This window comes from Leptidea sinapis, chromosome 28, assembly GCF_905404315.1.
Source record: "Leptidea sinapis chromosome 28, ilLepSina1.1, whole genome shotgun sequence".
NCBI lineage: Eukaryota > Metazoa > Arthropoda > Insecta > Lepidoptera > Pieridae > Leptidea > Leptidea sinapis.
Window position 1 is genome coordinate 1,435,482 of NC_066292.1, and position 16,242 is coordinate 1,451,723.

A 16,242-nucleotide genomic window follows, 5' to 3' on the forward strand; every position below is an offset into this window, starting at 1 on the left:
CCAAGATCTGTTTGTTACATTGATGTATGTATGTAACTTTGTCTTATGCGTTAGGAACAGCACACTCATAGCTTCGTTAATAGCTAATATTTTCAATCATACCTCGCCCTCTGCTCTTTTCTTCTCAAGTTCTTTTTGTTTGGCATGCTCCTCAGCGATGCGAGCTTCGATAGCGGCTAATGACTCTCTAGTGAAAGGTCGGAACAAACTTTGTTCTTCCTCGCTGATCGAGTCCAAGTCTTCGGACATTGTCTATCGAACTCCCACTGAGTGAACTGCCTACTGCAAATGTAGTATTAGTAATATGTAATTAGTAAATCATTTTAATTTTTTTCTTATTTCTAATGGTAATAATAACCATTAAAAATGTTCTTTAATTATATACTCAATTTTTAAAAACACATATTTCTTTTCGTCTTGGAAACATTGCGTTAGCAAATTTACGTCATAGTTTAGTGATGTGAAAGAGTTTAGTTGATATAACGAAGGGAGAAATGCTTATACATATAAGGAACTGTGAGTTAAAGAGAAGAAAGAACTTTAGTTTACTATTATTTATTGTATTTAGAAAGGGCTCAGTACTGTTAATGAACGCCAGAAATATTGCGGATGATATTTTGCAATTTTTTTATTCGTAACCCAATATCAAAAGATTGCAATCAAAAATACATCTTTGAAGCATCTGCGCTGATCAGTTGACTAGACCGGAAAGGGAGAGTCGTGCAAATAACTTGAAATTGCAACAACATATTAAAATGGCTATTCGAAACATCCTCCACAGGGTACAACTCCATTAGCAGAAGCGCTCAAGGTTAGCAGGAGCGCTCAAGGTAAACGCAAAATACAATATTTTTTGTAATAAAAAGTTTTTATTTGCCTGGAATGCTCAAAACAAATTTCTTTCACTGTCTTGAGAAACTGTAGGCTTAGGTTTTTTGTTATGGCGATTCTTTGATACTGAACCTACTATATGTGACATACTAAGAATGTTGAATACATGATTGAGAATTAAAACAAGTGTTGATTTTCCTATGATTTATTATTCTAATACTAAATTCACAAAAAAAATATTTGTATGTTAGGCGATAGTGACTGTTTATTTTATTGTTTACTCGTTGTTAATGAATAAAACCATCCATAGATTAGAATTCTTGTTACATCTATGATCCTAGCACGTCTTCTAACATCATTATTTCTCCTTTTTCCGTTGAATTTTAATGATTAATTGTTTTATTACCTGCTAACAGTAAATGGGCGGATGAGTGTGGTAGGGGAAGCGCGCGCGACAGCACACTCTGCGCACGCGATCTTCCACCGACCACCTACGGGTGTGTCGCCCTTCTGACAAAATATTTTAACGTTATCCTCATTGTATTGTAATATACCAATAAGCCAGCTTAGAGCCGAAAATGTTACGCCAAATAGAAATTTCGCCGAACTCTGAAGTCCCTCAAATGTGTTTATTTTATCCCAGAAGTAAGGGATATCACTTAAAACAAACTGTTTAAGCAGCAGTGCCCAGCTTTTAAAATGATTGATCGTTTTAGATAAAGTCACTAGAATTGTGTTTATACAAACATGTCACTTACGATGGCAACGCAGTTGTTGCTATTAGGAAGATTTATGACTTCAGACGCATGCAACCATATTTTGGCGCCTTTTCTACTGCCACTGCCATCTACATTGACGTACAATAATCAGTTAGATTCAGATTCAATCACAGTCAAAAATTGTCTGAAGCATAACTCAGCCTACGCGTGTTTTAGGCAGAGTTTTCGTTAAGTTGTGTTTGCGACCGCGCTTTAAATACAACGCCATGCAATGAACAAGTGTGAAAATCTGCCCAAATAACAGAATATTCAAACTTATAAAGGATGGAGTGTCGTATTTCAGGTTTCTTTAAATTAACAAAATTGTGTAACTAACTTGGCGTTTTTAATCATTGCGAAAAAAAATGTTGGCGTTTTTAATCAAAAACAAAATGTTCTTGCCTCGTGTTCACGTCCGAGCTTCTAATGAGCGTATACAATAGACTTTGAACATAACTGCCATGAAATAAGATGTTTATTTAAATGAATGTTTTAATCTTATCTGTATAGGTAATGTCAACGCGGCTCGGATATTTTTGACGTTCTATTTATAGGCGATTTCGAGCCTAGTTGTTTATTGCAGGCCAATGCCCGCTAAGTAAAAATTTTCAAGCACTTTTTGTGTTTCGGCTTCAAGGACGCTGCGGATATTGAAACTAAACTTATTTCGGCGCTGCGTGGGAGTGGCGTATCACTTTACGTCTTACTTAGCTTGTGACTTCTTATGGCCTAAACACATGGTCGAATATGGTACAGCCGAAACATCGGACGCGGTCTGGTCTGGACCATATTCAATGTCGCACATATGTGTCGCATTGTCCATCGCACAAAACTATTATGACCGCCCGGACCGTACAGAGTACCACTCCGTCCCAATTGGTGTAAGGCGCCCACATGACCGTCTGATGGTCCGGCCATACCAAATCCGACCATGTATTCTACATTAAAAAGATAAGAAAATGTAGGGAAGAAGCGTACCTGTGATCCACGAGAGTGGTGTGGTCGCGGCTATTAAAGAGATGAAAGCTACCACGTACTCGCTGACAGGAACAGCCAGGAAAGGAGCCAGATTTTTCATGTCCGACCTGATATGATACATAATGTTAAACAAAGTCTTTGTCGTAAATAAAAAACAAACAAAAAATTGATGTATTGATGACGCAGTAATGTGTAAGTTTTATTGTGTTTCGGTCTGAAGGGCGCCGTAGCTACTGAAATTATTGGGCACACAGGTGACGAGCGCAATTGTAGTGCCACTCAGAATTTTTGGGGTTTTCAAGAAACCTGAGCGGCACTGCATTGTAATTGGCAGAGCGTATCAGTTACCATGAGTTGAATGTCCTGCACGTCTCGTCGCTTATATTCATAAAAAAATATAAAATGTTATAAATTGTGTTCTTATTAATTCCACAAAGTTTTACAAAATCACTTCGACACGCATTGCGCCTTTACATGAGTAACTCTCTCTATCTCTTATGAGATATTCGCACAAAAAACTCCTAATTCTATTACTTTTCTTAATACAGGTACATGCTGAAGTAATATGGTTGAACAATGACGTTCCATACATACATATAAGGACATATCTATCATTCACAGTCTGATAGAGGAATGGCAAAAGTGCGCTTAAATACAATGTAAGCACACCTTTCTCCTTAGTCGTATGTCAACTATCACTGTCCGAATCAAACCCGAATTGAATAAATATTTTACATTGCTGCTTATTGACCAAGAATATTTTAAACAACTGGAGTCAATGCGGCAATGTATAGATTTAGCAGTCGAAGTTATTACGGTGTAATTTGCGGCAATTCTCATATTTCGGCTTTGTTTTTATACGACGTGATTTGTCTATATGTATTGAACGTCATTGTGGTTGAAGAAGAAAATAACACAAAAACAAAAAACGATCAATATTATTTAACTGAGTAACATTTTAATAGCAAACTAAGAAGGCCTGGTTTTAATTTATTTTGCCAGGATATGTTTTTGTATTTATTTCGTTGTCAATAAACAGTCACAATAGTGGCTAAAGTGGGTAATGGAGCCTATTGTACTTTGGTAAGGACTACGTCGACTCTTCCCGACTGATGATTTATTTTATTGGATACGAGTAGCTGCCCGTGACGTCGTCCGTGTTTCTCGTGTTAGTGGCAATGTTATCATTGAATCATTTATTCAGTTCATAATACTATTTAAATTTTGATCAATATAGAATAGAATAGAAATATATCTTCTGAACATAGGGAGAGACAATAACATAACATTTATTGCAACGACACTTGGTAAACTTCATGAAGCTACATCAGTTCGTCAAGGGGCTTTGACATGGGGAGAAGAACTGATAAGAGAATCCCAACCTATCTTTTAAATCATATACTAATAGTAACAATTTTAGGTGGTCTGCGCTCCTGCGCCAATCAAGAACCATGCATCATCATCTTTTATATAATCTGCAATCCCCCGCATGAGGCAAAAAATTGTGCTCAATTTTGTACCCGGGGTACGTTAAATATGACGTATCGCTAGGTCGAGATATCTGCGTCTCCGTAAGGGAACACAAGGCCGGCTTCGCCGTCTCAAGGTGGTGGTGGACGGCGTTTAAGGCCTGATATTGCAAAAGTCCATGTTGAGTGGGGAGCGGGGTGCCGTGGTGTTACTGCCTCGTTTGTCCTTGGTCATGCGCGGTACTGTGCCCTCCCCAGAATACGAAGGGCAGCCCGAGCTAGAGTGCTCGCGGAGGGATTCTCCGACTCTGGTAGAGCCGGTACCCTCCTGGGGTACTATCTCTTTAGGGACCGCTTTCATAATCTTTGCTGGGGATGGGGGGAGAATGGCCTCCGGTCCTCGACACTAACCTATGCGAAACATAGCGGCACTAGGCCGCTACTTCACGCCGGTATTCTGTGCGAGTGTGGTAATTAGCCCGGACGAGTCTGGCCCGATTGTGCTGACGTCAAAAGACGGCTGCGTGACTCTCCCACTTCTAAATCCACTATAGTTCTTGATTCTCTGGATTCCAAATTACAATGGGGCCCCCATATTGATTAGCAAACAGTGTTCTGCAGCATACGTGGTTAAAAAGATTAGACAATTATATATTGATATAGATACGGGGCAACGCTGTCGATATTAATACAATATTTGTGTTGCAGAAGAGGGCTATTCGCGTTATTTATAACCTATATATGTCCTAAATAATCATTGAGAACAAAATTCAAAGAAATTCATATCTTGACTGTTGCTTCTTAATATATTCTTGATAATGTAATGTATGTTCATAGGCACATAAGTGAATTTGTTAGAAACTGCCATAATCAAAATGTTAACACCAGGAACAGACATATACTTATAATGCCTATTACTCGGCTAAGTCAAGCTAGTAAGTCTTTTGTAGTTTTACAACAAGATCCCAGAAAATGTTCAAAACAAAAGTATTACGTGTTTCAAAAGAATTGTTAAAAAGCATTTGTGTGGTAAAGGTTACTATAACATAAATGACTTTCTTAATGATAACACAGATTGGGAATGGAGCGACCGCCCTCAGTCTATTAAATAATAAGTTTAATTGTACAATATTACTTAGTAAACATATTTTTTTTATGAAAAAAAAGCCCGCTGAGTTTGTTGCGCCTATTCTTCTCAGGTCTGAGGCATCCGTTTCGGAATGGGTGGTAGTTTTTGACTTCCAATAAGTGATGTTTCATCCTATTTTGAATAAAAATATTTGAATTTGAATTTGAACTGTCTTGTGTTTGTTGTAAATACCAAGTCCTATGAAGGAGCCCTTAGTCCTAGCTAGACTTTTAGTTATTAGGTTATATCAGTCTTGTTAATGAGATATTATTGCCGAAATTTATCAGCGACATTAGTCAGACCGGCAAACAGACAAAAATTATCAAAAACTTTTTTGGCTTCGGTCACATAAGGAGATCGTATTTAAATTGTTTTTTGAAAAATATTTAATGTACAGACAAAGGTACGCCACCGATTTAATATGTGCATATATATAATGTAATTTGAATTTATATATGGAAAGATGAAGCGGTAAAGGTAAGAATTTGATAATACACATCAAAAACCTTTTCTTGTATGGTTTTAGTCATACATGTATTAGTCAGTGGGATAATGGTTTTAGTACAACCGCAAATATAACTTATTCTCAGGCAGAAAGTCTTCCAAATAAAATTTTAACTTCAAATATTTTTTTTATGATATTTATTTAAGAAACCGTCAATGTTGAGCAAAGATCTACTTTAGTGTGTCTCTAGCAATTTTTAAATAATATATTTAAAATTATACAATACAAAAAACGGTGTTGACTCGATGCTCGAGAGTCTCGAGCATTCGACAGTACTGAATAAAGAAAAAATAAATAGATGTAGTTAGGCCCTAATTTTATAAAAAAAAACTGTGAACTGACCGTAAAATAAGACGTAGTGCGTTGTTTAGAGGGCGCGCCGGGGGGTGGGCGAGTCGCGTGGTCGTCGCGCACGCACCTCCTTATAGCGACGCCGCTGTTGCAACATCTGAGTTATCAATACCGCCCCTGTTGACAAATTGAATGACGTCACTTCATAACGTGTTCACAACGAGCGAGTAGATTATCATTCGAACGGTCTGAGGGCCTACCATCAACTTTTAATAAGCGATGCGATTCCGATGCAGTTCGATTTAGGTACCTAAACTGAATCGCTAAAATTCGTACCATGAAGTGCCTTTTACTGAATGGCGTTTGGATCCCATAAGAAGAATGAACAAAATAAATTTGTCTGTGGTGAGAAAGAGATGACGCTCACAGTCGTTGCATTAGTTTGTCTCTCTTACTCGAACCATATGCGTTGCGTTTCGAAACCTAAAATGAAAAGATTTTAGCGGTTTTTTGCGTAGGAAATACTAAAAAAACATTTTGAAATTGCGCTTTATAGCGTCAAATTATAAACCATTAAGCCTTTTTTTGTACTTATTAAATAATATAAATATAAATAAATATAGTTCTTTGAATTACAAATTAAATGTTTGTTTAGGTGTTTTCGTAAAATAACGACTTATGAACGCACCTCGATTGATGTTTGATTTGACAGGACCACAGAGTACATTTATTTTTAATTCGTTCTTGCGAACAGGCTATAGTACGGGCCCTTACTACCTCGTCTTTAGTATTTTCATTTTTGGTATTTATTTTCAGTATTATGTTTTACAAAAAAGTCTGATAAAGTATTCTCACCTCATCTTTCATCAATAAAATTTTCCTTTTCTGTATGTATTCACTATTTTTAAAAGTTATTAACAACACGATTCACTTTCCTCTAAGAAAGTAGGAACTTTTTTCGAATCGCTCACTTTGACACATAAGCTATCCAGTTTAGCTAGAAATATTAACTCATGGTACGAATGAATGAACGAACCAAATCAATTTGCGATTCAGTTGGTATCATTTTTGACATTCAATTGACATCATTCCGATTTAATAAGTTGATTTGATGTCAACCTAAATTAGATAGCTCTAATCACGTCGTGGTACGAAATAGCAAAGCAGTTCATTTTAGGTTGTCAATTGAATCGCAATAAGAGTTAATGGTAGGCCCGCTGAAGATAGATCATTTATATGTACAGATAGAGTCTCTTACTGTTAGACAACCGATAAATACATGCAAGGCTTATTACTTAAGTGTATGTGACAAGATACGTCTTACATTTTTTTTATATGAAAATAAGGGACGAGACCAGCCGGACGTTCAGCTGATGGTAATTGATACGCCCTGCCCTTTACAATGCAGTGCCACTCAGGATTCTTGAAAGACCCAAAAATTCTGAGCGGCACTACAACTGCGCTCGTCACCTTGAGACATAAGTTGTTAAGTCTCATTTGCCCAGTAGTTTCACTAGCTACGACGCCCTTCAGAATGAATCACAGTAATGCTTACACATTACTGCTTCTCGGCGGATATAGGCGGTGTTGTCGTACCCATAATCTAGCCGGCATCCTGTGCAAAGGAGCCTCCCACTGGTAAACCGTCTTACATTAGCTATTTGTATGTCACTTTGTATTAGTGTGCGTGAATCGCTCAAAATAGAGGTTAACTATCAACCTCTTTTCAACGTTTTCACAGCTGTCATAGTCTATCTAGACGTATAAATGATCTAAAATAGTTAGGACAAGTGGAATTGTACATAAATTTCTTCAGAAAAGAAGCCAAAAAACTAACACATTTGTAAATTAAAATGCATTTGTAATACACAGTTAACAATACAACTACAAATTATAAATGTGACTTTAGCGTAAAGTTTTTTAGTTTCTGTTCAATATTAAGTCTTATAATAGTATCTTTAGGCTATAATTTTAAATATTAAAATCAAAAAAGATTTTTTTTCTCTCTAACCATCTAGTTCAAGTACTGAGCAACTCAGTACTCAAATGAAAAAAAATTGTGTTAAAAATTTGTTATCATTTTCTCGAACAGTAAACAATGTATTATCGACAAAATTGAAGCGTGACCCACTTTAATGTTATTTTCCTACTGTCATAATAAAGGAGTAGGTCAAAATTAGCTTGAACATAATTTCATAAGTAACTATTATTATTTTATTAGTTGTCGTTGTTTTTATTCTTCGGTCGCGAGCAGGCAAGGGAACTAAGCCATACAGCCTTGTCTTTTTTTGTATATATAGAATTTTAAAATGTAAAGGCCGGAGCCAAGTCTTATTTACTTTAATTCTTTATATTTTCAAAAACCGTAAAGGCTAAAGCCAAGTCTTCTATCATTTAATTAGACATTGACAGTCCATCTATTGTCATACAATCTTTTTCGTGCATAATATATAAACCTGTTTTTATGATTTAAAAAAATTTACCAGCAACGTGGGTCATGAACTAATTTAGTCCACGGTACCTAATGAAGTACGATTTCGACATTTTAGTGCATGAGGGCGCTGTATTCAAATTATTACAATTAAGATGAGATTTCATATTTGCATGCAATTGTCATTATTTTTTTTAATAATAGTAATAATGGCTGTAATATTTTTCGGTACCACCGAGACGTCATCTCATAGATAGTAGTTATCGCGACTGAGCCAATGCTGCGGACCTACGCATAATTGTGACACGCGCGATAATTGCGTAGCACTTCCACTTGTACGTTGTAGGTACTTTAGTGGTCTGGTCAGCCTATCAACATTTTGTTGATAAGCGAAGTTATAAGTTTGAACCATAGATCATTTATACATCTAAATATACTGTAACATCTGTGAAAACGTCGAAAAAAATTGAGGTTGACAGTTAACAGTTAGTATAAGACGTAGTAATAATCCTGACCTGTTTTCATTGATTTTCGAGCAGCAAGAGGGTCTATCTAGAAGTATAAACTATCTAAGTGTACGCCTTTTTATTTTTTTTTTAATATACATACTTACATAATCATTTAGTTTATATGTTTATATTATAGCTATGTGTTGTTATACAATGCCAAAGTCAGCAAAAACATAATTAGGTAAATGGACTCCCGAAATTTGGAAGCCATTTTTATATCCAGAAAATATAACCTCATTAGCCAATTCCCTCAGGAGCAAATGAGATTCTCCCAATCGGGATGCTTCCCTAAGCGGAAATTTATCAGTATCTTATTTTTTTTAGGTATAAAGGATTATAATTATAAATATTACAAACTCCCGTAATTTTTAATATCCACCAACTTGTTACTAATTCTGAAAAGATTTTAGAAACCGTCTGAACATGATATAACGAATTTCTTTAATCGCTCCATATGAACCCGTTGTAACAAATACGTCACTATTATGCTGAGCGTATGCTGAGATGTCGATGACGCAGTACAAATTTTATATGACAGAGCAATTTAGGGTATGTTCCGATATGCACTGCGACCACTGTACAGTGTGTCGTCAATTTCGTATACTGTGAAACCGTTCTTTTATAGCCAGTTATATCGGTTACTATTTAAAACGGAACGCAATCCCGTATACTGTGTTCCGCATTTTTTGACGCAGCATTCAAATGAGTGTATTAAAGTTTAAAGTATTAAAGTTTTTGGAGTACTGTCAAATTAAAAATATTTGGGATTAAGCTGTAGGTATTGTTTATAAAACGTTAGGCACTCGAGTGGTTTTGACTGATCACGTGATCAAAGCGCTGCGAGTACCTTACCTCGAAAACGCCAGTGCTCACAGTGGAATATGGCGGCGATTTATGACGTCATATATTTCCCTAGGGTACTGCGGCAGTATACTGGCAGTCCATAACAGAACGAATTTTTCTGTAGTGATAGCCCTGTGCAGTGCTCGCAGTGCATATCGGAACATACCCTTAGGCAGACAGACCGCGTTAGCGTACTGCGGCGCAACTATAGTTATGGTTTGTAAACTTTGGTCCAGTGTAGTGCAGCCCTGTTTCACTGCGACCAATGTGATCTATTGTGATAGCCACTGTTAACTATAGCTCACTGCTAAGATTGATTTTTTCATGAATCTAATTATATATTTTGCAGTGAGCTGACGTAACGCAAGTGGTTGAATAGTTGGACTTCCCAGAGAGATACTACGTTTACGCTTTTAAGGACCACATTCAGAGAGAATTTGTGTTGTATTTTATCTGCATTATTACAGAATCTACATCCTCTGCAATCTCTGAGACCTAAGATTGAAAGGTGTTTGTTTAACCTGCAGTGCCCCGTTAGTGTCCTGGTTAGAATGCGTAAGCTTCCCTACTTTGCCCTAGTGCCTCATGCGCAGCTTTCTTGTTGAACGCTTGGATTAGGGTTTTGGAATGGGTTAAACCCGGAGTGTTGCTCCAGAGTTTAATGCACTCTTGTGAACATGATGTAGCAAGGGCAAATTAACAAGACTCCTTGGGACACCATAGAAGGGTTCAGGGCCAAATTGAGTGCTTTTAGCACCATTTCTTGCAAGTTCGTCGGCGGCGCAACTAAAGGCCTTTTCTAATTCAAAATAGGATTTGAAATCACTTATTGAAAGTCAAAAACTACCACCCATTCGAAATACTATGCCCCAGACCTGAGAAGAGCGCAAGGAACTCAGCGGCCTTTTTTAAATATTCTATCGTTAATTTAGGGCATTTTAAATCTAGATTTCATGTCAATACATCCGGAATCTACATTTAAATATGATATTCTTTACTCCTAAATCTATATAGTAAAGAAAACTATTCACAATCATACAAAGAGCAATGCGTCCTATAGACGATTTGAAAAAACAGATCCATAAGCTGGTTTTTGAAATAAGAAAGGCAGCAAATTGCTTAAAGTTTCAGTTTACAACGCTTATTTACAATTGCGATTTAATATAAAATTTAATAGACTTCTCCGAGTCAATATGAGAAACGAGTTGATGAATCGCGCAGAAATCTATACCAGTACGTACATAAGTCTTCTATGCCTCTACTGAGTAGCGAAGAGGATGTAAATACTACGTAATAAGAGGTAAGACTGCCTGAGTAAAAATTTAAATTTAGTGTGAAACGTGCAGTGATTTGACGAACTAAAAACCGATTAAGTTTGAAAGCGAATAGTTGCTTAAAACGTAGTGGATTTCGGCTATCGTTTTTTACAAGATTATAGCCGTCATCTGTCAATCTATCAATGACTGCACCTTAGATTATATTATATACGTCTAAATAGACTTTGACAGCTATGAAAACGGTCGAAAAAAATTGAATCTAGAACCTCTATTTTGAGCATATCACGTACACTAACACAAAGTGTCGTACAAATCGCGAGTGTAAGTCGTAGCTTGTCACGTACACTAAACTAATATTCCTGACTTGTTTTTATCGGTTGTCTAAGAGCAAGAGACTCTATCTAGACGTATAAATTATTTAAGGACTGCACATTTCATACCAATCGCTTTTTTCTTAGAGAGTTTCGCCACTCTGCTGAGTAGGTTTAAGCATTGCACAATTGTGCACTTGCGACACATACCCTAAGCGTATTTTAGCCGTATTTGATGTTAATACCGTTAATTCGTCGTCATTATTACATATTACATTATTAAGCAAAGGTGTAACCATTAATTATTATTATATGCTTAATGGCATTGACATCGAAGTATGTTAAATACCAATAGTAAAAGGCGTTATTGGGATTTAAGTGTAATGGCTTAATGTGTTTTTATGTGAAAAAGTGCCGAAAACTGCAACGTGATAAACCTGATGCTAAGTAATATCCTGGCTATAACAATGTAGTGCCGTTCAGGATTCCTGAAAAACTCTGATCTGTAATTGCGCACGTCACCTTGACCTCAGCATTTAGAGCATTGCAGCATAAAGACAAACTTCCCGAGAAGCTCAACGATATAGCCTAAAATTGCAACTTCGTTATAATATTTCTCATTTATAATCTAGGTATGTCAACTTGCTATGTTATATTGTAATGCTCACATTTACTAAAATGATTTTATGCTGGGTATCAAAAACTGTCGGACACAGCATGGGGGTAAAATGACTACATTGTAATAGTCAAAAGGTCTTTTCATTTTATCTAACCTGGAAAAACACCTATCTTTTTGAATATCTGCTATACAACTTAAAAACATTGTCAAAAATCAATGTGATGTGACAATGTGATCATGTCACTTCGTTAACGTAACTGTTTCATTCGGATAGACGACTATTTCCTTTCTACATACCTAACCCTGAACTGTTGAACATTCGTATAGTTTACCATACTCAATTTGACTTCACATAATTACCAATTTATATTATACATAAATATTAAATTAAAAAAGCCTTATATTTCTTACCAAATTAAATAATTTGTACATATTCCTTAAATATTAACATATTATATACAAAAAAAACATATTTCTGTAACTTTTAATTTAAAAATAAATTTGTATAACCCCTCGTTCTCAAAGGTGAAGGCGTCCTCTAGAGATTTCCAACTATCCCTGTTCCTTGCAGTCTCCATCCACTGTTCACCGGCCACTTGTATGATATCATGATATCATCAGACCACCGGGTTGATGGTCGACCTCTACTTCTAGTGCCTTGTGGCCCTTTCCAACGTGATATCTTGTGACTCCATCTATTGTCTGCAAGTCTAGCTACGTGACCAGCCCATAGCCACTTAAGTTTTCTACAGTGAGACAGAGCATCAATAACGTTTGTCTTATTTCTTATAATTTTGTGAGATATTTTATAGATTCTTTTAATTTTCAGGATGCTTCGCTCTATTCCTCTTTGTCAATTTATATTATCATTACTTAAAAAAGTAAAGATTGTGTATCCATCTATGAACAATACAACACGCTTCACAAGTCACGTCTATCTGTCTCCTAAAGAGATATGCAAATATAACAGCCCCTAATGTCCTGTCATACTTTTGCAAGAGACTTATATGGGGAGTAGATCCGCCACTTTGTGTAGAATAGTTGTCACCTACAACAACTTGGTTAATAGAGCTGGTATAGATATTTTTCAGCACTCTGCCCCATGTTTTAAAAAAGAAGTAAAAAAAACTATGAAAGTACTGCAAGATGGTTAGTCATTGTTCGTAGTTATTGTTTTATTCTTTAGTTTTTCTTGGTTATTAAGTAAGAACATAGTTATTTTTTTTTATCAGCGTTTTGCTTGTGGATTTAATTTGTTAAATTTTTTCAAAAATTGTTTTAAAAAGTTTTAGTTTAACAAAGGATGTATATAATACTATTAAGCATGTCGAGTTAGCCTGTAAGTGGAGTATACAACATTATAAAAGAATTTTTAAATGTATCTATAGATTAAGATAGTTGTATGCACGTTGGCTTCCAAATAAATAAATAAATTAGCAGATGGGGAGTGGGGAGGTAGCCGCCCATAGGCATCCGCATCACCAGAGGTCGAGAGAAGCATTGACAGCCTTTAAGGTGGATACTCTATTCTTAATGCTCCCTGAGTTTGTGATTTATATATATGTAGTTGCAGTGGTTTCTAGTGAAGTACGGTCTGCGAATGTTAGAAGCCAGTTTGGCCTTCTCTTCGAAGTGAATACGGAACTGAACGTCACTCGATATATCGACGCCGAGTATGCCGATACAGGCAGTTAGAGGAGTGATCTCGAATCGAGGGTATACGAAAAAGTGAGACTTTTAACCGGTGCACGCACAAACGTGGGTCTTCTTAGGGTTGAATTGGACTAAATGCTGCCCCATTTCATTAAACTAAATGAATACCCTACTTTTGATGTCAGTTGATAGTAGAAGGTACATTGTTTACTAAAATTGGACAAGCCTTTGATAAAACATTTTAAAGGAACGGTAGAAATGTTTATTTCATTTTTCGCATAACTTTTCTGCGTCCGTATTTGTACGAATTGAATAACGCAGTTTTAGCTCAGTTATCTCGTAAATGCGATGCAATTTTCCCAGAAGGTGTAGGTTAAATAATGTTGCTAACTTATTTAAGTACTTTAATCGTTTTAAATTTTCAGAATTTGATATTACTTTGCCGTTTATCAACTTTTGTAGTTTATGTTTTATAATTTTTATTCAGTTCATATTTTATTTTCATATGTTTATCCAAACAATCGTTAAATTTTTTAATTGAAGTAGGCGCTATTTTGCGGAAATCCATCATTATCCAAATATTTTGAGTTTCCTTGGATGTTAATTCCGCCAATATTCCTCGATGACTTGTACGACAGAGCAGAAATGCCTCGTGTAGAGGCGCATTGTTTGAAGACGAATATTTGGCGGCATTAACACTCAAGAAAACTCAAAATATTTCCGCAAACATTCGTTGTTAAAAGGCAAGGACATGTTATCGAAAATAAAATGCTACGTTACATAGTAAGGACCTACTAAAATTATTACCGATGGAGAATTGAGAAGAAGATGCAAATTTTTTTGTGGTGATAATTTTTCTGCATTTTTTTGAATCAATAATTAAGTTGATACTGAATAGATTACACACACACACACGCTGCTATTTTTTAATGCTTCTCTAGCAACTAGTACAGATGTATAATATCTTAATAATTGTGATCCTTATATTTAGGGGTGAGGTTCCTGGTGATCTTTAATACAGGGTCAACCTACTTCAGACACCAGCTCCTCACAAAATACCAGCTCTTAAAAAATGTAACACTACTGTACTGTTTTAGCTTTAAGATCCTTGTAAGGAGAAAATAAAATAGAAATAGATAGATGTATGGCAAAATTGCTCAAACTCAATGTCGCTCACCCACGCAAAAATATATTACAGATTCTGAACTACCACGGCGTAGTAATTGATATAAGCTCCCTTGTTATTACGATCTCTTGAGAACAAATTAAAAAGCGACAACTTTATATTGGTTACCATCTTGGCGTAATATCTCGGCTTCGAAAATAATGTAATACACAATTCTTCGTTTAATGTTTATTTATTTATTTGGTACTTGTGAAGTTTAGATTACTTTTAATTTTTATTTTTGTTTGGGCTACGAAATCCATTCTAAATAACTAAAAGCCAGATAGATCTCATGGTCTTATTTAAAATGATTATTATTTTATGAGTAAAATTTACGAAACTAGTAAGATTCACAGAGAAGTTCACCTGAGGGGAATTAGTACCTCCACCCTGTCCAATGCAGTGCCGCGCAGGATTCTTAAAAGGCCAAAATTCTGAGAAGGGTCGTAATTGAGCTCGTCACCTTGAGACATAAGATGTTAAGTCTCATTTGCCCAGTAACACAATAATGTTTACAAATAACTGCTTCACGGCAGAAATGGGTGCCGTTTTAGTACCCATAATCTAGCCGGCATCCTGTGTAAAGGAGCCTCCCCCTGGTAAATTAATAGGTAATTTATAAATAGGTAATAGGCAGCGGAGGATTTACACTAAATTTACGAAAAAATTTTTGTTAGTGATCAAGATTGGTCAATATAATTAATTAATTCTGTTTAATCGACCAATTCGCAATTCAAAAAGTCGGACGTGTTTGCCTGTGAAAAAATTGATGTAATATAATTATGAGTTAACCAAATTTATAATTGTTAGAAAAAAAAACAAATATTTATTCATGTTTTTAGAATATATAACATATCATAAAGTTTCTGCAATAAATTAGTTATTTTAGTTTTAAAAAATAAAATATATAAACTATACGTTTATGTAAAATTTCAGTATTGGGGCGGATTATTTTCCGGTGCCCAGGGGCGGCATTAAGTTTAAATCCGGCCCTGGTAATAGGAATATGTAGGTATTGTTGGTAGCATTCTAGTGCTCGTGTTTATACTGTCTGGTCAGACGACAAATTACTAATTCAGTGCTGCAGCAAACTTTAGTTTCAATTTTAAGGAGAACGGGCAATGACATTGCTTTGGAAATCTTTTACGCTAGAACAGTTCTTTGTTTTTTAACTAAGCCAGGATATTCTTTACTCCTATAAAAAAAATAAAAAACAAAGTATATTATAATTTTAACAATAAATTGCTTATTATATAAACTGAACGTTTTTTTATTGACATAAAATTTGTAGATTTTTTTAAATTAAATTATTAACTTAAGCCTCCATATATTCCTGATAATTTTATCGATAGTTTGCAATCATATATCAATATTTGTTGCATCACCTTAGACATTATATTGTAATTGAAATGATTTGTAAATCAATTAATATGTATATCTTGATTTAAAAGAGTGTCAATGAGTTTCTTGCTA

General features: G+C 35.5%; 2 protein-coding genes across 10 annotated transcripts in view; both read right to left on the reverse strand.

Annotated features, from left to right (window-relative positions):
• Nucleotides 1-2,613, reverse strand: part of LOC126973075 (sodium channel protein para) — a 34,633-nt gene extending 32,020 nt beyond the window's left edge. For all 9 annotated transcript variants that reach the window (XM_050820188.1, XM_050820192.1, XM_050820189.1 and 6 more), the window contains exons 1-3: nt 2,568-2,613; nt 1,238-1,341; nt 103-282 (exon numbers count right to left, since the gene is read on the reverse strand). In XM_050820188.1, coding sequence (XP_050676145.1) covers nt 103-249 — 147 coding nt within the window. In that variant the 5' untranslated portion in view covers nt 250-282; nt 1,238-1,341; nt 2,568-2,613. The remainder of the gene's footprint in view (nt 1-102; nt 283-1,237; nt 1,342-2,567) is intronic.
• Nucleotides 2,614-6,012: 3,399 nt separating this feature from the next.
• The window catches only part of LOC126973091 (phosphomevalonate kinase), a 77,121-nt gene continuing 66,891 nt past the window's right edge, over nt 6,013-16,242 (reverse strand). Inside the window, exon 5 of the transcript XR_007731259.1 lies at nt 6,013-6,138. The gene's annotated coding sequence lies outside the window, so the exon portion shown is untranslated. The remainder of the gene's footprint in view (nt 6,139-16,242) is intronic.